Genomic DNA, 21,100 nt, shown 5'->3' with positions numbered 1-21,100 from the left:
CTTTTTGAGTGCAGCATCCCTGAGACAGGCAAGGCATCAGCTCAAGAAGCAGGCAAGGCTTGGTAAGGTGTCAGGGCAGGGAGACAGGTGCATTGCCTGCACTGCCCTCACTCTGCCCATGGAGATGCATCCTTTTCTCCTTGAGCTGGTTTGCCAGCTTCTCCCTCTCTTGCTCATGGTTCATTTCTCCCTCTCTTGCTCTTGAACTCCCCTTTCCTTGGAGATGAGCCCCTTCCCCCCTCCTCCACATACCTTCCATGATGTCAGCACTGGGGGAGGAGGCAAGCTGCGACCAAATATAGAGGCAGCTTCCTGCTTTGCAATTTTTTTTTAATCCCTTCCCTCCTGACCCACCCTCCTGCAGCAATCAATGAGAAGGCAGCAAAGGGGGGAACGGGCAGCGGGTTTGCTGAAGCATTTTACTAGTAAGAGCAGGGGCTATTGTGCTTCTCCTCCAGGCTGCTGGGAGATGAATGGCAGGAGGCAGCACAAAGACACTATGCCATGGGAGGGCTCAGCCGCCTGAATGCCAGCCTGGGACCCTGACTGCACATGGATCAGCCAACGGAGCAATAAGGCGGGTGTGTAGGGGCGGACTGCAGGACTTCTTGCTGTGTCTTGCCATCCCCTGAGCGTTATGGGCAGAGGCTTTGTGCAATGAATGCTTCCCCCAGAGCTTTTCTCCCAGCGAATATGGGCACGGCTGTATCCAAAAGGAAGAGTCTGAGGAATGATGCTATGTCTTCTGTAGCAGCGAAAGTTAGGTGAGTGATGCGTGTGGTTGGCTTAAGTTCATGGCCAAGGTGGGAATAAAACAGTTGCTCCAGAGGGCGATGCTGGGGAGAAGGCAAGGGCTTACTCCAGGGAAATGTCAGTGCCCAGGTATGGGGTGTGTGGGCTCAACACTGGGTTATTTGCATTACAATGCCAGCAATAAAGAAATCTGTGCAGCTCCGGAGGGGAGGGCGTGCGTGTGGCACAATGAGAATCAGTATTGCAGGCTTCTGCCTCCCCCTCTTTCTTTCTCCGGAAAGCTGCCGTTCTGAGGGCTGGATGAAAGTGCAAGCATTTTAGATGTCGCATCACATTAGTTTAGTTTGTGGAGATCCTACCTAGCCTGCAAAATCAACCAGGTTTGCGTGTGTGTGCGATGCTGGTTTCCTTGTTCCCTTTATGCTTTTGCTAACCTGCAGGCGCCACTGCCTGAACGCTGCTTATTTATTTTTAGTGTTATTATTATTGCTTTCCAGTGGGTTTAAATAGCAGATGACATGAGGTGAGAAGAACCGGCTGCCTGGTGGGAGGCCTGGCTAAAAAAAAAGAGAAGCCACTCTTGGCAAAACCTAGACAAACCCCATGTAATGATAATGACATTGATTTGTACCTGGATTGGCAATCTGGAAATCACATTTGATACCTGAGCTGCACGTTTAGATTGGCACAACTTATGTTCCCCAGAAGCAGCCTGCTTTTGGAGTGCCCCTTTGTTACCGTGCGTGTGACTGAGCACCTCCGAAATTAATGATCAGTGCAGTTGACACTGCATCTAGTATGTGTGCACTAAGCAAGCAGAAACAACAGAAAGCCGTCTGCCTCCGGTATCTCAGAGCAATCCTTCTATCAGGGCTTTTGTTAATGGCCACCTGGAGCAGGAGCATTTTTCAGCAGAAAATATAGGTATCTGTACATTCAGGAAACTGCTGACATGTACAATATGTATAGTCGTTTGTGCCATATTTGACACACGCTAGCCATATTTGCTTATCCTGTGGAAAATGGATAGTTTGTTCCTAGGCATCTGACATGTCAGCGTGTAACTGTACCGGGCTAGGGCATTCTCTCTCCTAAGCCCACTGTAACTGTTTGCAGATGAGAAACCTTCAAAAAGTTACAGGGTAGTTCAGCACTGAGGATCCCACCCGGCACATATGCCCCAGCTCTGCCGGCATCATCCAGTGGTTTTGCTTCGTATTTCCCTTGCCAAAAGCAAGCAGGGTAAGGCAGGGTCTCATGTTTTAACGAGCTGTGCAGGAGGGTATTTATCAAGCATGGATCTTATTAATCCTTGTAAATGCCTAGTACTCTGAGTTTGCCTGGTTTGCCTTATAATTTAGAAAGGCTTAAACCTCCACCTGCAAGGCTGATAGGCGCTGTCTTGGTGGGGTGATCTCTGGGAGCGATCTTCTGTTTCCCCCTCTGCTAAAAGGCTATTGCGTGAAAGACCAAACTTCCATACCTCTATGTCTTGAGGTGTCCCAGCCTCTTATATTTACCCATATGAAGGTTGTCTTTCATGTTATTTGGTCCCTTCTGTAGTATTTTGGTATATTGCTCATCTGTGTCACCTTTTAATACTGCTCCTTGGCAATCCTAGAAAACTTCTCTCTCGCTCAGTAGCACTTAGGATGTTCTTTTGAAACAGGAAAATGTCCTGCCGTAGACTGGCTACTGAGTATTCACCATAGACGTGGCAAATAACAGGCTCCCACTCTACTGTGCAGGCAGCAGAGCCCTGGTGCTTCAGAAACATTCACTTCATAGTGGTTATTTGGCTGATATTACATGGGTATTGATAATAGGAATAGGTCTTGTAGTGGCCCTGATTGCTACTCCCAGGTTAGCCATTCATCTCTAGGAGACTGGAGGAAATCAGGTTTTCAAGAGCAGTCCGAGGATGCTGTTTCTGTTGGGGAAGAATTACCTGCAGGATCCAGAGTTCTTTGTAGGATGCAATCAGTGTTGCATTGACATAGATTTCAGGCAGTCAGTCCCACTGAAGCTGTAACACACAGCACTGAAAACCCTAGTGGAGTAAGAGAAGAAGCAATCATATTGTTAGGGGAGGACAATGGAGAAGGCAAGATGTTTCAGGTTGTTTGAGTTTTACAAAAGTCTGTCTGTCAGAACTTGCAGTACAAAAACTTGCAGGAGTTTTAGAAAACCTGGAACTTTCAGATGACGAGATTGGTGTGCTTTCGGACATTGTGATTATTTCCATATTGCATGAAGATGGCATATTACATGAAGGTGGCTAAAGAGGCTTCAGCAGTGAATTTATGGAGAAAATTCAGTGAGAAAAGGTAGTGAATTTATGGAGAAGACAGAAACTTGTCATAGATGTTTTTAATGGAGGTGTAGGAATCTGAACTTTTGTCCAGTGGGATTAGAAAGCTAGGCACGAAATGAATATGTTGCATGATAACAGTTCAAACAACAGCGTGGATTTTTGACATACGGTTAATGCTGGCCATGTGAGCTCATCATTTTAGGTGCGCAGGGTATGACCGCATACACAACTAAGGCAAGGATAACACTAACACACAGCGTGAAATCCAGGAATTATCCCGGGGATCGGGGACTGATGTTCTATAAACTAAATCAGTTAAGTCTGCTATTATGTCCATCCAGATATATATTAAAGTGGTTTCAGCCATTTTGAAAGCAGTTTACGTGTACTGAACATCTGTTGTGTTACAGATGCAAACCAGTTTCTGATTCCTTACATTGGTTTAAGTGTAATTTCTGTCCCTAGCCAGGAGGTCTTGGTCACTTTTGTGTATGCTGTAGAACAGTGGTTTTCACTGTTTTTTGTACCAGGACCCATTTATAAACATCAATGGCCAGTCCCAACCCAGTGACCCTCACTCCCGACCTGCTGCCCTCAGTGCGCGGGGCAGAGGGACATGGGGGGCCCCAAGCAGCCCCTCACAGGCTGGACCTCTGCCAGCCTGTAAGGGAAAATCCCTTGTTTCCCACATTTTTCTCCTTTAAAGGAGAACCCATTTTTAAAGTCTCATCCATTTTTTAAATTTGTTCGTGACCCTATCATATATTCTTGCAACCCACTTTTTGGCTTACAACCCCACGGGTTGAGAAACACTGCTGTAGAGTTATCATAAGAATCTGTTGTGATTTTTATGTAGGAACTCAAAGGTATCGCTTGGTCAGTTTTGGTTCAGCTGCTGGGATCGAGGAGCATTGCTGAGTGGGCCAGGGCTGGGGGAGCTGTGAATTCCCCTCTGGGGGTTTAGTCGGTCAGGTCACAGAACCAGCTGGATGCACTTATCTCTGGATGCTCGCTAGCTCTTCATGCAGAAAAACCAAGCTGAAGGTGTTTATGCATGGAAGGGAGGGCAGAAAAATCTCATGAATTGCTCTTCGAAGTTCTTCCTTAATTGTTCATTTGGGGGGTGGAGAGGGACCAGTGGGTGCCCACCCACAGCAGACCATGTGAGGGACCATGGGTTGCAATACTGGTTCTGTGGCCCCAGCCGCTCCGGGTGGCAGTGCAACAGGGTATGCATCCAGTGAGTTGTCCCAGGACTTCTGCAGCATGGGGAGGGTCCTGGAAGGGATGACTCAGCTTCTGATTGCACTGAGGTCTGACAGCTTTGCCACAGGGCTTTTCAGGGGGTGTGATCAGCTCCATCCCTGGCCCTCCTCCATTTGCCTTCTTGGCAGGACCCTGTTGAGCTGTGTAGGAGGCTCTGCAGGAGGGAGACAGTTTCACGAAGGGGAATTAATTTGTCCTCACCACAGAAAGCTACCTTTGGGTATATTAGCCTGGTGTTCTGATCCCTTGTGTTTTCGTGTAGGCAGTCGTGGACCCAAGCTGCAGAACAAAAGACCCAGTAAATCTTTTGTTGCAAATGCCAAGCTGTTTCCCTTTTAGATTTCATCTAGCAATTTTTAACATGGAGAAAAGCTGTCCTCTAATTTGGTGCCCATTAGATTGGCTGCTTGGAGCTCTGTAGAGCTGAGCTGTGTGTGTATATAACACCTGAGTAAGGGACAGCATTTATTTACCATTGTGCGACAAGCGCACAAATGTGGTCTAAGCAACAGGTACACATAGCCTAGAATCCCAGGGCCTTATGTTTAAATCCCAGCTGGTTTAACTCAGCCCTTTGGCTTTCCCAGGTGAATTAATTAAATTCCACATGGTTTGTTGTGTGTTGGATATTGTAACAAGTCTTAAAAAAATTACAACCCTAACTCTCTTCAAGAATATTACTGGCACTTGCAGAAGAACTGGGGCTTGTTCTACCATGCATGGTCCTAGTTACCTGCTTTTCTTCCAATACAGCTGAAGTGTGTACTGGTCAGGTGTTGCCTCCACTCTGGGAATGGTTATGTTTCTGTGCTGTTGCCCTGCTTGTGGCTTTCAAGTTCTTTAAAAGCCCAATAAATGTAAAGCTTAGTGTCTGTGTAAGAGCGATGGGAGGAGATTAAGTCTTCCCATTCCATGACTTGATGTCTCCCATGCTGTGTCTTGTGGCCCTTCGGCACATCTGCTGTGCAGCAAGAAACCTTGTGCCCCAGCCTAGGTAGAGCTCCCCTAGGCATTTCCCAGGGTGCTGTGTTTGAGACTCCTACTTGCTTTTAAGATTCCTGTAGTCTTGAGTTAGCTCCAGCATTTCCTCTTTCCTCGACCACTCTGGCACGTTTCTTAGGTGTAGGCTGTGTATTACTGCTTCAGGGACCTGGGACCTTGCAGCCCACTTCTCCTAGGCCCCCATGACCAGTGCTGATCCCCAGGCACCACACTAGTTGGGGCACACCCTTTCCCAGAGACCTACCTTGTATGTAGTCTGACTTACAGACACCTGGGCTTTGCAAACAGTCCCCAAACCCAATCGCTCTTTTCTTCACCCAGCACAAGGAATCTACAGATCTTGACAAAACAGTAAAGCATCAGTATGCATTTCCTTGGCTTAGTTTCCCTGCTGCTCTGGAGCAGTCTTTGGGCTTAAGTCATAATCTTCAAAGAACTTTACTATCCACTCCCCACGCCTTCTGTTCCCTTCTCTTGTCTAAACTTATTTTATCTCTGTGATTACCTCTGAGTTTTGCTTAGCCTCCCTGGTCTCTCATTTGAAATCCATTGCTAACACTTGACCTCTTACTTGGGGATTTTGCTATCCAAATCCCAGAGAGGTGTAGGAAACTGGCTTTATTTAGCATACAGTTACTCTTTCGTTCTCTCCGGGTAAGATTTGTTCAGGTGTCAGTAGCCTTTTGCAATTGGCCTGTTCATGGGTAGATGTATTGGCAGCACTCTCACATGTGCTAAGTTCAAGGAACATGGTTGCCTGCGGTATGTTCCTATGAAGCAGACCATCATAGAAGACTGTTGTAGTTATACAGATGCAGGCAGTTCGTAAACTCAAAGTGAAATTCAGAAGCTGTAGAGAAACAAATTATCCAAGTTCACATTTGGTATGAGAACTCTTCAGTAGGCTAAAAAGCAGTGATGCCCATCTTGTTCTTAATATGATGAAACTGGAATGGAGGTTGTGCTACACAGTAATGTATCTAAGGGGACCTTTATTCCATAATCCCTGCTCTCTCTCTTTTTGTGTCTAAATACTCCTAGACTTCATCAGGCTGCCATGATACTGCAAGTGAAGTTTTTATTATAAATCAGCTTCTGCAGGGTTCAAACATACCACGGTGCATCAATCCAAATTTCCCCACTAAAAGTGTGCCTGTTCCATGAATTGACGTAAGTGCAGTTGTCAGATTCCCTTTGCTTCCTTCATGCAAACAGAATGACCTGTCCCTTTTAAAGAGCCTGCACAACGATCGCTAGAGAAGACGGCGTCCACGAGACAGGGAGGGCGGAGGGGCAGGGTGGGGACCCTGAGCACGTGCACGGGCCCTGTCCCTTTTTAAAGAGCCCTTTTATGAGGTCCCTTCAGATGCACTATTGCGGAGCGCAGGCTCCATTCCAGATTCACCATACCATGAACGCTGCCTGCATCACTGCAGTGTGAAAGCCTTCTGCCCCCTACTGGATGACATGTTTCTAAATATCGCTTTGAAAAATCTCAGCTTGTCTTTCTCTTTTATAGAGCTGAGCCCAGGGCCAGCAATTAACAACTACTCAGTGGGCACATCTACACATGCAGTAATGCGCATTAAGTTTAGTACTTCCAATGTGAAGTACTAAATTAATGTGCATTGGGCTGTACTAATGCACAGTAGTGCCTTTGCATGCTTTTTTAGTGATGCATAATGCGCAGTAGACTATTTTACTGTGCATTAGCATAATGTCACTTTTTTCTGTGATGCTTTAATGCACAGTAAAATAGTCTACTGTGCATTAAAGCGTACGTGTAGACATGCTCAGTTAATCATAAATAGCTACAATAGGGAAACTGCCTTCAACAGACAAATGAGGTAATGACATCACTAATGTGTCATCTACCTTCATACATGTATGCTTTCATTCTTCTGGCGGAGGAGAATCTGAAGGAGAAGGGAGTCTGTCATCCTCAGACTTTGGTAGTGAGTGTACTTTGAACTCTGGTTACATTCTCTGGTACCTCTGAATTAGGTCAACATACTGAAACTTTACATTGTGTGATTTACCTGAGACAGGTGTTGTCTTTTCCCGCTTGTTGTTAATGGAATTAATCCCAGCTCCACCTGGTCTGGTGTGTGAGCCACTTTGACTGTTTTCAGTCTGTGTCGGCTACACTCGTTACAGCTGAGCTGACCAGTGAGACAGAAGGAAGCGAAATAGAGATCATTTTAAATGTTGCTAACAAAGCTTCGTGTTTAGGTTTTTTTTGCTTAGAAGTATAAAATTAGAGAATGAGGAGAACACAGTAGTTGCCATCTGTTTTGAGTTCAGGAAAGCATTTGTTATTGCATCTCATGAAAACTTAATCATTTCAAATTGCCTTAGGTAGGAAAAATGTTACCTAGAATGCATGCTAGATAAACAAGGATTACAATAATCCCGTGTGTGTGTGGAAAGGGGGCGGGGGGAATTTAGGGTACTGCAGGAATTGGGGCTATGTCTGCTCTAACTTAACTCCCAATGAATGGCACAGAGGAGAGAGCATCCAGAACATCAGTGACATGGGCAGCTGAGCTAAAATTATTGATGGAAACAGCAAGGGCAGAGAAATATTACAGAAGGCTTGATGTAAAGAGAGGAGCTATGTGGACTGAATATTTCTAAGTAAAACTGCTTGTCAAGTGCAAGCTCATACACTTGGGTAATTCCTCTGAAATACAGACAGTCAGTGCGATGGGGGGAGGGGGAGGGGAACCTGGTAAAGAGACCACAGGATTGGAGTGGACGGTAAATTGGATGGGAGGTTGCAATGTAATTGGCTGAGAAAAAAAGCAGAGTATTCGACTGCACTTGGGTATTTCACCTGCTAATAATCATCCACCAATGAACAGTGCTTAAGTGATTATATTGCACAGCACTTGACACCATGGGACAAGACATTTTGTGGCATGTCAGTAGACCCGCCCAGGAGTAGCAAGCAATATTTTTGAGTGGTTCTATCCACCGGGAGATCCTAGAGAACGTTTTCGGTGATCGTATGTGTGCTCAATATCTTTTACATAAGAGAGACCATGGGATTCTCTCCAGTCACACTCTGTTCCTGCTGGGGAAGATAGTGAAGGGTTTGAAGTTAGGGTTTTGGCAGTAATCCTGGAATGGAGGCACCACTGCTCTGAATGGCTGCTACATACGAAGCTTAGATACTTGCGTGGCCCTTAGGTATGATAAGGAATGCTTCTTATTCATCTTTCATTGGCTGTGCAGGGGCCACGCACACTTTAGATCTAAGAACTGATAAGTACTAATTTTTCTAGCCTGTGGTTTTCAAGTGAAGTGGTAAAATGGCAGGTTGTGCTCCTTTATATATTGTGCAAGCTCTTAAACAGTTTTAGGTTTAGGACAAGAGGCCTTATTTAGAATAGATTCAGATTTGAGGCAAGGCAGACAGTTGGTACTAGGTCCCAGCAGAGATGAGTGGGGAGACAGATTGGACTGAGATGCACTTACAGCTTTTGAACACAGAAGAAACCCAATTAGTCTTAATAATGCCAAATTTTTTATGTGAGTGTCTCCCCCCCCCACACACACACATACACATCATAACAACAGCTGCTAATTGATAGCTCACATGAGCGGTCACTGGGGACTGTCTTTACCTGGATCAATTTCGATGAAGCAATTTTGACCCCATCCGTTAACCGACCCCCCCTGCCCTGCCTAGACTTTATTGCAGACCTAGAGGTGCCTTGTTATGTGCATGTGAACAGTGCTGCAAACCAGTGTCCCTTGATCATGAGTAATTCCTTTGCAGCTAAGGAAGCAAGGGCTGTTTGTATGGGTAAGGCTTCCAAACCTGGGTTTCTAGGTTTGAAACTGTATAGGGCAGGGCCAGATTATGGTTGGCATCCGGGTGCCAGCAGGAGGAATGGAAGAAAGCAAAAGAAACCTTGGTGCTTGTGTCCCCCATGTGTAGCCAGCCATGGTAGCAGTTCCTCCATTTTCTTGCTTTGGAGGTACTCTGTGCCGAGTAGAGCTACTGAACTGCCTTCCCGTCTGTACCAGAGGCGTGCAGAAGAGAGTGCGGTAGGGTGCACTCCAGAGGGGTAGGTAAGCACTTGGGGGAGATCTGCTGAGATGCAGTCTGGCTTGGTGTGAGGCAAATGTCTGGGATAGAAATATTAAAGTCTTAACACTGCATATATCCTCTCTCAAACCACACAGAGAGCTAAACAAAGCGCAGACCTGACACAAATGGAGTCATTGCTTCAGCTCAGCACATTTTGCATCCAGTAATGGTGAAGTTGTTAGTCCCCAAGAGATTAAATTGCTTCTCTCCTTTATTGCTGTGATTGTCTCCACTCACAGTGCAATATTTGCTGTGGATGACAAATGGGCCTTTCTGTTCTTATCTATGCCAGGCACCCTGTGTAAGTATACCCTGACTCTGCCAGCACTCACTCCTACAAAGGGCTGTGAATATGTACAGTGAAGAAAACTCCTGGCTGCACAGATCGGGGGGGAAGGGGGAGCGCAAAAGGGCATTGTAAGGCACTGCCTGACAGGTGGCAGGTGGCAGAATAGATGAAGGTGAGGGAGTGACTGGAGACCTGGGCAGGATGGCTCCTGTTCCCATGGACAGCATCTCGTGGCAGCAAGCGCAGCTTGACCTTCAGACAGAGAGATGCTTACTAGAAGTCAGGCACCTCTGAAGTTAGAGGCGTAGCGAACTCTTTCCTCACCTGGGGCGGGGAATGGGAATTTTGCTGTCCATGGAGAGCACAGTTGAGGGCGAGAGTGGAGTCTTACCTGCCCCAGCTCGCCACACTCTGGAGGCAGCTGCTACTGCTGCAGCTCTGCTGTTGCAGCATGGGCTCAGGCTGCTGCTGCTGGGGACCAGGCTCACTGCACACCAGCTGCACAGCCCCTTGGCATGGGCTCCCTGGGAACCTCCCCTGTTGCCCCGTTTACTTAGCCCTCAGATACGCTACTGGGTGCAGGGCTGCACCTGCCAAAACCTCCCCAGGGGTGGGGGTACCTTTCCCTCCTACCATTTTCAGTATTCTCAGTGGTGGCAGATGACAGAACAAGGAGCAATAGTCTTAAGTTGCAGCAAGGGAACCTTAGGCTACATTTTAGGAAAAACTTCCTCACTAGCAGGGCAGTAAAGCACTGGAGCAGGTTACCCAGGGAGGCTGAGGAATCTCTGCCCCTGGAGGTTGTTAAGACCCAGGTTGTCAAAGCCTTGGCTGGGATGATCTATTTGGGGATGGTCCTGCTTGAGGAGGGGTTTGGACTAGATGGCCTCATCGGTCCCTTCCAACCCTAATTTTCTATAATTCCTCAGCTACACTACTGCTTGTGGAGCTGGGCCTACCGAGCTCCTGAGGCTGGGCACCTCGGAGCCACCCCCGCCATGGTAAAGATTCTGTGTGGGGAAGGAGACGTGCCATTTTACCGCTTCTTCTATCTCGGCACCTGTTAAGTGTCCCCCCCTAGAGAATTCTCCCCAGGGCAGCCCATCTCTCTACTTTGTTACTTTTTGATTGGAAACCGATGATTGGAAATGGATGATTTCCCTGGTCATCACATGCTCATTTTTTGTTATTGGTCTTATTTGCCTCTCCAAGGAACCTGCCTAGTGAATGCTAGAGCAAGTGGAACATGGGAGAAGGTGAATGAACAAATGGCTGTTCATACAGTAGAAACAATGGCCACTTGCCTCCTGAGCGGTTTAGAAAAAGGGAAGAAGGGTTGGTTTGCTGTGAGGGTTGGAATTGGGCTGCAGAAGCTGTGTGCACTGGACTGCTAGAGTGAGCTGGACTCTGATAGCTGTTACTGGCTCTGGGCAATGGCAGCCTCTCTGTGAAATGAGTCAGTGAGGTACCATTCTTTGTGAGCAGGTGTCTACAAAAAACAAGGGCATAATTCATATCAACTAGTTCCTTTGTTTCTGGAAAGAGGTTAGGGACTGAATGGGAGCTGGGCTTCCACCTGGAAAGATGTTCCAGTCGGGTAAAAGCTGAGGTCCAGCAGAGTGGGAAGCCTTTCTAGAAATCAGGGTTGCATTTGTGCTTGCATTGATTGGAGCTGGACAAAGAAAAGATGGTACTTTTGGGAAGCAGGACTAATAAAAATCTAGGAATTGCTTTTGATCTTGCTAACGTTACCTCATCTCTTTCTGTCTCTGCCTCACTATGTTCCATGACATTTGGATGCTCAGAGCAGCAAGGGCTTTCGGAGAATATCTTTCACAAAACCATCCTGAAAGCAGAAACGGCTCAGGTAAGAAAAACTGTTTGTGCTCTTCATGTCAGTATAATAGATGGCATTCAGGCATTGTAGTAGACTGAAATAAAGCATGTAGCACAAGAAGTCCATATGGGCTGTCAGCATCTGAGAGCAAAGCCCTTCATCCTCTGAACCTCCAGTTCAAGAACATTAAAAAAAGGTTAAAAAAGAGACAGCAGTTAATTTGGCAACACATGGATGCTAAGTTGGAATGTGTGTCCAAGGCTCACTGGACAGGAGCTGCGTCATGAAAACACCACCACAGCTGGCGTCCCTTGGAAAGACTCTCAGCAGAGAGGGCAAACTACTGTGCATGAAGAGACTAACCTCACTTTCACTGCCAGGTGTAATTAATATGTTTTAAATAACCTCTGTTAAAATCCCATTGTAATCAGTGAAGATCCAAGTGACCTAGTTGTGGTAACCCCTGTAATTCTAGACTGACTCCTCTAGAGTTCATCTTGACTAAAGGATTTAAATTAGAGTCGACTTGTCTCCAGTACAGTTGTAATAAATATTAGCTAACATGTCACACACACATGCTTTGGATTGGATCCAAAGTCCTGAGCACTTTGCAGGGTTGTGCCCTTTGCATTTGCATATGCCATCTATACGGCTCTATTCTCTGCTCATATCTTTCTGTTTTAGTGTGAGCGTCCTCACCGGTAAGACCTGCAAGCTCTCTGCTATAAGAACCTATGACATTATGCTGATGCTCGGTTTATTATTTTTCATCTACATGGTGGCAGTACCCAGAAACCTCGGTTGGGATTAGAGCCCTGATGTGCAGGCCACTGTCCAAATGCACAGTAAGAGACAGTTTCTGGCCTGAAAAGCTGGCAGTCCATTAAAAATGAGTGAAACTCCTAGGATTAGTGCAACAATTGTAGGCGCATTGTGATACAGGTGAGCTGTCTGCACAGCTTTATTGTTCGGTTCCAGCGGCTGGTACAACAAAAGAAACAGCAGCGGGGAGGATTTTTATTACATTTTATTGAAGTGACATTTACAAGCAGTATTGTTGCTATTTATGCACTTTCACTCACTGGACCATAACCAATTTTAAAGAGAGGCTGGCTGTGATAAACCTTAAACTAAGAGAAATGTTATGTTTCACAGTACCTTCCCCCCTACACTCTTGATTAAGCCACAGGTATTGTTGAGATAAGGGAAGCAGCTATTGATGACTCACGCAGCCTTCACACACTGCCTGTCAGATGTTTCAGTTGCACAGGAGTAGGCTGCGGTCTTGTCTACATCCAGAGCTTTGCAGACAGTGGTTTTGCCAGCTCAAAGCAGCTGACACTGCCAATCCGCTGGAGCACGTACTCATCCCTGTGTTAGGCTGGGGCTGCGTATCCCTTCCATGAGCAGCTTTGTGGGCTGATTGTGATGCGCAACTTGGGAAGGCATCCCAGACTCTCGGGGCACTGCCCAATGCAATGAACTGTGGCCAGGAGGAAGTAATTATGGGATATGGTAGCCAGCCACCCCTAAGCCATATGGAGAAGGTAATGGGTGTGTTTCAAGGCATAGTTTCTCCATCTGTGGTGGCAGTACCCAGAAACTTCAGTTGGGATTGGGGGTCTGCAAGACACAGGCAGGGGGTATGCAGGTATCCCAACACGCTCTCTCTCGCCCTCTTTTCCTCTCTCTCTCACCCCTTCCTCCTCTCAAAACTATGACAAAAAAATTTGGTGCATCACGCATTGTGCAGCACTTTAACTCCCCCAGTAATAATTTGGGGTTCAGCTCTCCTAGCTTTGGCCAACATCACCTCTAGCCCAGGTACATACTCGAGTTGTGCACCGCTGGTGTAAAAAGTGGCAACCCTACTCACACCAGATCAGACATCTGTCATATCACAGCCTTGTATACACAGCCCTTCTTCCAACATATGGCACACATTAGTCTGTAAATATAAAATCCCCTGGAAAATTGAGTGTTGGGGTGCTTATTAAAATTTTCAGAAGTTAGGGGGTACTTGCTACTTAAAAGGTTGAGAAACACTGTTTCAAGGGATGGGTCACTTGGACTAGGGTGGCGCAGGAGAATGAGCTCATGTACCTTGTCTGGTGTCACCCCACATAGCCTCTGAGCACATCAATTATCTCTGTGCTGATGCAGGCAGTGGTCGATCACATGAGCTGTTTTATGAACACTAATGTCGACTGGTCAGGACAGGTACACAACGCTTGCATACCCAGGCACATAGGCCTCTTCCAAAAGCTGAAAGCAGGAAACATCTTTCAGATTGGCATACTGAAATTCCCAGGATCATTTTGGGAGACCCAGGCTTCCCTCCTCTGCCTGGCTCACAAAGCCATACACAGGTACTGTATTTCATGGTGTATAAGTCAAGTTTTGAAGCCCAATTTTTAACTGTTAAAATTCAACCTTGACTTATATATTATATAACCATCCCCTGTGATTGGTGCCAGTCTTGAGTGCCAAGCCCAGCCCTGTCCCCTGCAAGTGGTGCTGAGCTTGGTGCTTGGCTGGTGTGGCCGGGCTTGGCACTCAGCAGTGCCACTCGCAGAGGATGGGGTTGGGCTTGGCACTTGGCTGGCACAGTCCAGGCAGTATCGCTTTCAGGAGATGGGGTGCCAGTGCTGCTTGCAGGGGCTGGGGACAGGGGCTGGGGCTGGGCTTGGTACTCAGCTAGCATGGCGCCGTGCCCTGTGAGCGCTGCTCCTTGGGCTGCGCCAGCTGAGCAACGAGCCTGGCTCCATCTGCCATGAGCGGTGCTGCCAAGCACCAAGCCCAGCTTCACCAGCCGAGCACCGAGCCTGGCGTCGCTCACAGGGAATGGGGCTGGGCTCGGCACTCAGCAGTGCCACTCGCAGCAGACAGGGCCAGGCTTGGTGCTTGGCTGACACAGCCCTAACCCATGTGGGCAGTGCTGGGCTTGGCTGGCACAGCCCAGGCAGCTCCGCTCACAGGAGATAGGTCCACTCCAGCCAAGCACCAAGCCTGGCCCTGTCCCCTGTGGGTGGCGCTGTGGCACGTGTCCACCCCCTGGGTGCCAGGCCCACAGTGAGGATGCACAGGGGCTGGTATAAGTCCACCCCATATTTCTGATGCAAAAAAGTTAAGTTGACTTATACACTGGATCTACAAAATTCCTAACTTTTGGGGTAAAAAAAAAGGGGTTGACTTACACACCACGTTGACCTATCCACCATGAAATATGGTAATTTGGACAGCAGCAAAGAGAAGCTTAACTGGATCTTTGGGCACTTGAAGGAGCACTGGAGATGTCTCATGACAAGGCTTGAGCTCAGAGAAAGTACCCCGTGGTAGTTGCCCGATATATGTGAGGCCCGAGCAGAAGCCTGGCTTTGGGATAGCAAGTGGAAGTGGAGCGACTGCAGAATTTTAGCAGCCTGACACAACGGTCATGATCAGAGCCTGCCGTCGTGCTGTAAGGCAGTGGGAGGCCTTAGCAGAGCCCTGAGTGCCGTGCCTTGTCTGTCATGCCTGTGACTTTTGTCAGCAGTGCAGCCTTGCCTGGTGGGGGAGGGTAGCACGGCTGTGCAAGTAGGCGGACAACAAATTTTTAATAATCTAGTTTGAAGATGGAACTCAAAAATAAAGCTTTTATTAAAGGGAACATCAAACAGTAGCAAATTACATAAAACTGGAGAGAACAGACAGACAAAACAAGCCAACTCGATGCTACTAGTCATATAAATCCTCCCCCCGCAAAACAAGCAGAAAACCCCGAACCTGAACAACCCCCACTAACACAGTGGTTTTCAACCCTTTTTCATTTGTGGACCCCTAAAAAATGTTGAATGGAAGTGAAGACCCCTTTGGAAATTTCGAATGGAGGTGTGGACCCCGTTGAATTGTAAGTGTGGGTATTCGCATACTTTGGACTGATCATAGTCATTTTGCTGACCCCCTAGACATAGCTTGTGGACCCCTAGAAATTCATATACTAAAGGCTGAAAACGACTGTCCTAAAATAATTAACATGGGGGTTTGCAAAATCCCAAGGAAAGAAGTGCAGATGGCTTCTTACCATACTGCTCACAGGCTAGGTATGTGAAACCATCATTTTCTTTCCTCTTCGCTAGCCCTGAGTGGCATCGTTCTGGGTGGTGGACATGCCTGTGGGTGCCCCAGTCAGGGTGTACTGGGGGTGAAGTGGGTGGGGGCCTTGTAGGGTTCTGGGTCAGGCCGTCTATCATCTCTTTTTGCTGTTCAAGCAAAACGCTTGCCTCACTCTTCCTCAGTTGCACCGCATTCTCCATGCACTCCTGTCCCCGGAGCGCCCACTGGCTCGATTGTTTCTCAGCTGCATCTGTGCAATTCAATGAACATGTCCTCTCTGGAGCACATCTCTCACTTCCTTATCAATGCCAGCCACACTACAACTGTCAGAGATGTCCCACTCAGGACCACCATGCTCGAGCACACTGATAAAAAAAAAAAAAAAAAAGCAGGGAGCAGTGTGACGTACTGCAGCAGCCCAAAGGAAAAGATAACTGTAAAAACCTACTATTTTTCTGATAACCTTGCTATGGGCAGCAGAACAGCAGCAGCCTCCCTGGGGTGGTGGCTGGGACCCTTGCACATCATGGGGAGCCTAGAGGATTTGTTCCCCAGGACCCACATAAGTGTGTTCCCGGTGGACACGATGGTAGTGCCCAGGTGGGAAACTTCAGAACCAATGCAGGGTGCAATAGGATTAGATTTGGAGGCTGCTTTCATCTTCCCGCTAACACAATTGGTAATCTGTGGGCTTTAGAAGTATAAGAGGATTCACCTCCCTGAGGGATCCTGCCTGAAATAAGTGGCAAGCTAATTTAGATGTGGTTTGCAGGATTAATAGGATTCCTCCCTGATCTTATTTCAAAATGCAGGAAGGGGCAGGCTTCCAGTTCCTTTGATTTTGGCTTGTACAGTTCAAACCCAAATCCAGATTGGTTGGCATGAGGCACCATGGGATTGCTGATGGATGACTGTTTTAGCTCACGACAAGGACAGTCAGTGCATGTCTTCTGCCTGCTGCCATACATTCACAAAGGGCCCATGTTGCTTGGGGAGAGCCTTTACTCAGCTGACAGGAACCTAGGGTTTTGTTGCCCTTAAGGCACTTTATATGCAGTTGGACACAAACGTCTGTCAGCAAACCCTTTTTGTGTAGACAAGCCTGAACTCTTCTGAACACAGGTTGTCTGCCTAGATGACATTCAGTCCAACAGCCCAGGTCTATGGCAGAGTTCTTGCCAAACTCTGACAAATTTTGCCATTTCCAAACATCCTCCTGAAGTAGTTGTGTTGGTCTGTGGCCTCATGTATTGCATTTGTTGTTACTGGGATCATTGTGTTGGAAAAGAAACTCCCTCCTTTCCATTCATCTGCTGTTTTTGGCTGGTGCCAGAACTTGTGACATTGCACAGTGGTGTAGACAGGGCCTAAAAACTGCAGTGGTGGAAGTTGGACATGGACCTAGATAGGTGAGTAGCAAATTCCTCATCTCACTATGAAGCCACTGAATCACAGAATCATAGATTCATAGAAGTCGGGTCGGAAGGGACCTTGTTGATCTTCAAGTCTGACCCCTTGCCTGGGCGGGAGAAAAGACTGGACTCAAATGATCCCAGCTAGGTAGGCATCAATCCTCTTCTTAAAGATCCCCAGGGCAGGGGCCAGCACCACTTCCCTTGGAAGTTGGTTCCAGCTCCTAGCCGTCCTGACTGTGAAGTAGTTCTTGCGGCTGTCTGATCTAAACCTACTCTCTAATAATTTGTGTCCCTTGTTCCTTGTCATGCCAGGGGGTGCTAGGGGAAACAGTATCTCCCCCAAACTCCCCTGGTCCCCCTTAGTGAGTTTATAGACAGTCACCAGGTCCCCCCTCAGCCTCCTCTTGTGGAGGCTGAACAGGTTTAGGTCCCACAGTCTTTCATTGTAGGGTCTGCCCTGTTGTCCCCGGATCATGCGAGTGGCCCTCCTCTGGACCCTCTCCATGCTGTCCACATCCCTCCTGAAGTGCGGCGCACAGAACTGGACGCAGTACTCCAGCTGTGGCCTGACGAGCATCACAGAGGGGGAGGATCACCTCCCTGGACCTGCTTGAGATGCACCTGTGGATGCACAACAAGGTGCGGTTAGCCCTGCCAACTGTGACCTCGCATTGTCGGCCCACGTTCATCTTGGAGTCAGTAATGACTCCAAGATCCCTTTCTGCCTCCGTGCTCTCAAGACAGGAGTTTCCCATCTTATAAGGGTGCTGCTGGTTTCTACTGCCTAAGTCCAGCACCCTGCACTTGTCAGTATTGAAACGCATCCTGTTTGTGTCAGCCCACCCCTGCAACCTATCCAGATCTTGCTGCAATCTTTCCTTCCCTACTAGCGTGCTCACCTCACCCCAAATTTTGGTATCATCAGCGAATTTAAACAGGTTGCATTTCACCCCGTTGTCCAAATCGCTGATGAAGAAATTGAACAGTGCAGGCCCAAGGACCGAGCCCTGGGGGACTCCGCTACCCACTTCTCCCCAGGCCGAATATGACCCGTCCACCACCACCCTCTGAGTCCGACCCTTGAGCCAATCTGCAATCCATCTGACTGTGTAGGCATCAATGCCACAGTCGCCTAGTTTTTTAATGAGGATGGGATGGGAGACGGTGTCAAAGGCCTTGCTGAAGTCTAGAAAGACTACATCCATAGCAACACCTGCATCCATTGCCTTTGTGACCTGATCATAAAAGGCAATCGGATTGGTCTGACATGACCTGCCCCTAATGAAACCGTGCTGGTTGCCCTTGAGCATCATCCCTGAAGCCGGCCCATCACAGATGTGCTCCTTGAGGATCTTCTCAAAGAGTTTCCCAAGGATAGAGGTAAGACTGACAGGCCTATAGTTGCCCGGGTCCTCTCTCTTCCCTTTTTTGAAGATGGGGACCACATGAGCTACCTTCCAGTCATCTGGCATCTGGCCCAAGCACCACGAGTGCTTGTAAAGCCGTGCCAAGGGCCCTGCAATAACCCCAGCTAGCTCCCTCAACACTCTGGGGTGGAGAGCATCTGGACCCGCTGACTTGAACATGTCCAGCCCCTCCAGAAGCTCTCTAACCTGGTCGTCCCCAGCCTGAGGTCTGGAGGTGTTCCCCTTGAGCCCGTCTGGCATCACAGCGGGGAAGTCCCGGTCCCTGCACAAGAAGACGGACGTGAAGAATTGGTTAAAGAGTTCCGCTTTCTCCTCCTGCACAACCACCAGATTGCCCAGCGTACTTTGCAGGGGCCCCACATTACCCGGTGCCTTCTTCATCCTCCCTATATATTTGAAAAAGGACTTTTTATTACCCTTGATCTTGGACGTTAGTCCTAGCTCTATGTCCACCTTAGCTTTCCTGACAGCCCCCCTACAGGCCCGAGCAGAGGAGGTATACTCCACTGCGTGTACGCTGCCTTTTTGGTAAGCAGGCATTCCTGGATGCGTACACTGGGTGTACGCCCACTGGTAGCAGGATCTTTCTTCTTTCACTCCCAGAGGAGAAGAGAATCTTGCAAAGGTTCAGATCATCATGCAGAAGGCAAAGCAGGTAAGGATCTTCAAAATGGAAATCTTGTTTTGCCACATACAGCTCTAGCTAGGAGGCAGAAAGAGCCCCAGAAATCCTCCAGTCAGACACAAGCTCATCCACTGAGATGCCAACAGCAGTGAGATCATAAAAACTCGTTCCACTTGTGTGTGCTATTGCTATTCGGCTTTGTATTGTTAGAAGCTGTGGTGGAAGAGGATGGATTTGTGGTTTTGGCAGCACCAAACTGTTCATGTCATGTTACTGACTTGCTTTCCTATTGTCTTTCAGCAGTAGCTTTTATGTCCCTCCAATGTATGGATATGTGTTTGTGAGCCTGAGAAGTGTGTGTGTGTGATATGGCAGGGAGGGGAGAAGGGGGCAGAATGATGGACCATTGCAGACTGATTGGATATCAGTGAGATGGGCCCACTGCCATAGGTTAGCCAGTTTGGTGAGCTGTGATTGACTTGGAAAGCTTTGCCTGAGGATTGCTATTGCAGCTGATATATATATGTTCATCCCCCAGTCACTGAAACTATGAACAGTAGGTTTCCTGATGGATTTAAACCGGGGCCTTGGAAAAGACAAATAGTCTGCAGAGAACAGTAGGGTATAACTTTAGCAAGAAACACTTTTGCCAATGGGTCAGAGAGTGTTTATCATCATTTAAAATATATGATTTTCTTTTGTATACATTTTGGAGGGTTTCTTTCTAGCTAGACATGGTACTTGAAAGATTCATCACTGATAGCTCATGGGTGACTGGCAGTCTAGTGACGTGTTACTTGCTTTTCTCTTCTTGCAAAGGTGTTGTTTCACAGATGCATTGCAATGGCAGCATTCAGCTCTGTTAAGGGTGTTAAATCCCTTTTCTGAGCTGCTGCTTGATCATGGGGCCTGACCAGTCATGTTGAGTTTTGTTGTGCCAGGAATGGTAATAAGAGCTATTTTCCACCTTTGCTTTGCTTTTGAAACAGGCCAACTGTCTGGTTAGATGATGTATGTTACAGGCAGAAGATATGCCCCTATCAGCCACTGAAATTTGTTTTTTGTGGTCATTAGGGTAGTCCAAAACATGGCCCAGTCAAAGAAATAGAAGAGGGGGAAAGATTTGAAAAAAGTCCCTTCAGGGCAGTTAATAGCAGCATTTTGCAAAGGAAGGGGGTTCTCCTCTGGGCTGAGGTGCCTTGGCTCATTTTATGCTGCTTCACTGCCAGTTGCTGTTTCTGTCCAGGTGGGTTTATCTGGTTGGAAAGCTGTGCAGCACCTCTGGGATTGTGCCTGGGTAAGAGTCGGCTCTCCGGTCTCCCACATTTCGTAAACATGGAAATAAAGAGAAGGGCCTGATGGAAGAGAGAAGGACAATAAGCCCTTCCACGGTGAGCAGCACTTTCATTAGAGACAATTGTCCAACTGGTTTGCATCTGCCTGCATGTGGTGCAGGCATGGAGCTGTGGAAATGGAGGGGCGAAGGCCAGAGCTGTTTCAGACTTTGGCTTGAAGTTACCTTGATTATTATGTGGTGCAGAACTGGCTGAATTGCTTGTTTTTATGACAGAAACCAAATGGAGATGTTATCAAAAACTGGAAACAAAGGTTTTTTTGTTTTAAAGTTCACTGAAAGTTGGCTTACTTTTCCGTTCTTAATTTTTGTACAAGGTTTTAGTTGTAAGGGAAGACATTAGAGAGAGGTGCTACTATTCTCAAGTTGAATGGGAGCAAGAAGTACTGAAAATTGTATGAGAGAGCCTGTTCTCCTGAGGTTTCTAGTCTAGTTTTGCAGAGGCAAAATTTTTGCTGAAGTAACCAAACCTTAATGTGCTCTGAATCCATTAAATCTGAAGAAAACTGGATGTATGTGACAGGCTGTGCACACTGGCACACAGAAGAGGCATATATCCCTGCTATCAATGCACCATTAGTTTTGAACAAAGCCTTTTGGAAGCTTTGTGAGCCTTTTTCGGTC

At 47.5% G+C, this 21,100-nt stretch overlaps 1 protein-coding gene across 3 annotated transcripts in view; it reads left to right on the top strand.

Annotated features, from left to right (window-relative positions):
• The first annotated feature begins 363 nt into the window (after positions 1-363).
• Positions 364-21,100, top strand: part of NSMF (NMDA receptor synaptonuclear signaling and neuronal migration factor) — a 68,158-nt gene continuing 47,421 nt past the window's right edge. For 2 of the 3 annotated variants that reach the window (XM_090021824.1, XM_090021823.1), the window contains exons 1-2: positions 364-764; positions 11,529-11,590. In XM_090021824.1, coding sequence (XP_089877950.1) covers positions 658-764; positions 11,529-11,590 — 169 coding nt within the window. In that variant the 5' untranslated portion in view covers positions 364-657. The remainder of the gene's footprint in view (positions 765-11,528; positions 11,591-21,100) is intronic. The other variant, XM_090021826.1, reaches the window with a different exon arrangement.

The sequence above is a fragment of the Crocodylus siamensis genome, chromosome 11, assembly GCF_052110815.1.
Source record: "Crocodylus siamensis isolate JL-2025a chromosome 11, ASM5211081v1, whole genome shotgun sequence".
Taxonomy (NCBI): domain Eukaryota; kingdom Metazoa; phylum Chordata; order Crocodylia; family Crocodylidae; genus Crocodylus; species Crocodylus siamensis.
This window is presented reverse-complemented; position numbering and strand designations above follow the sequence as displayed.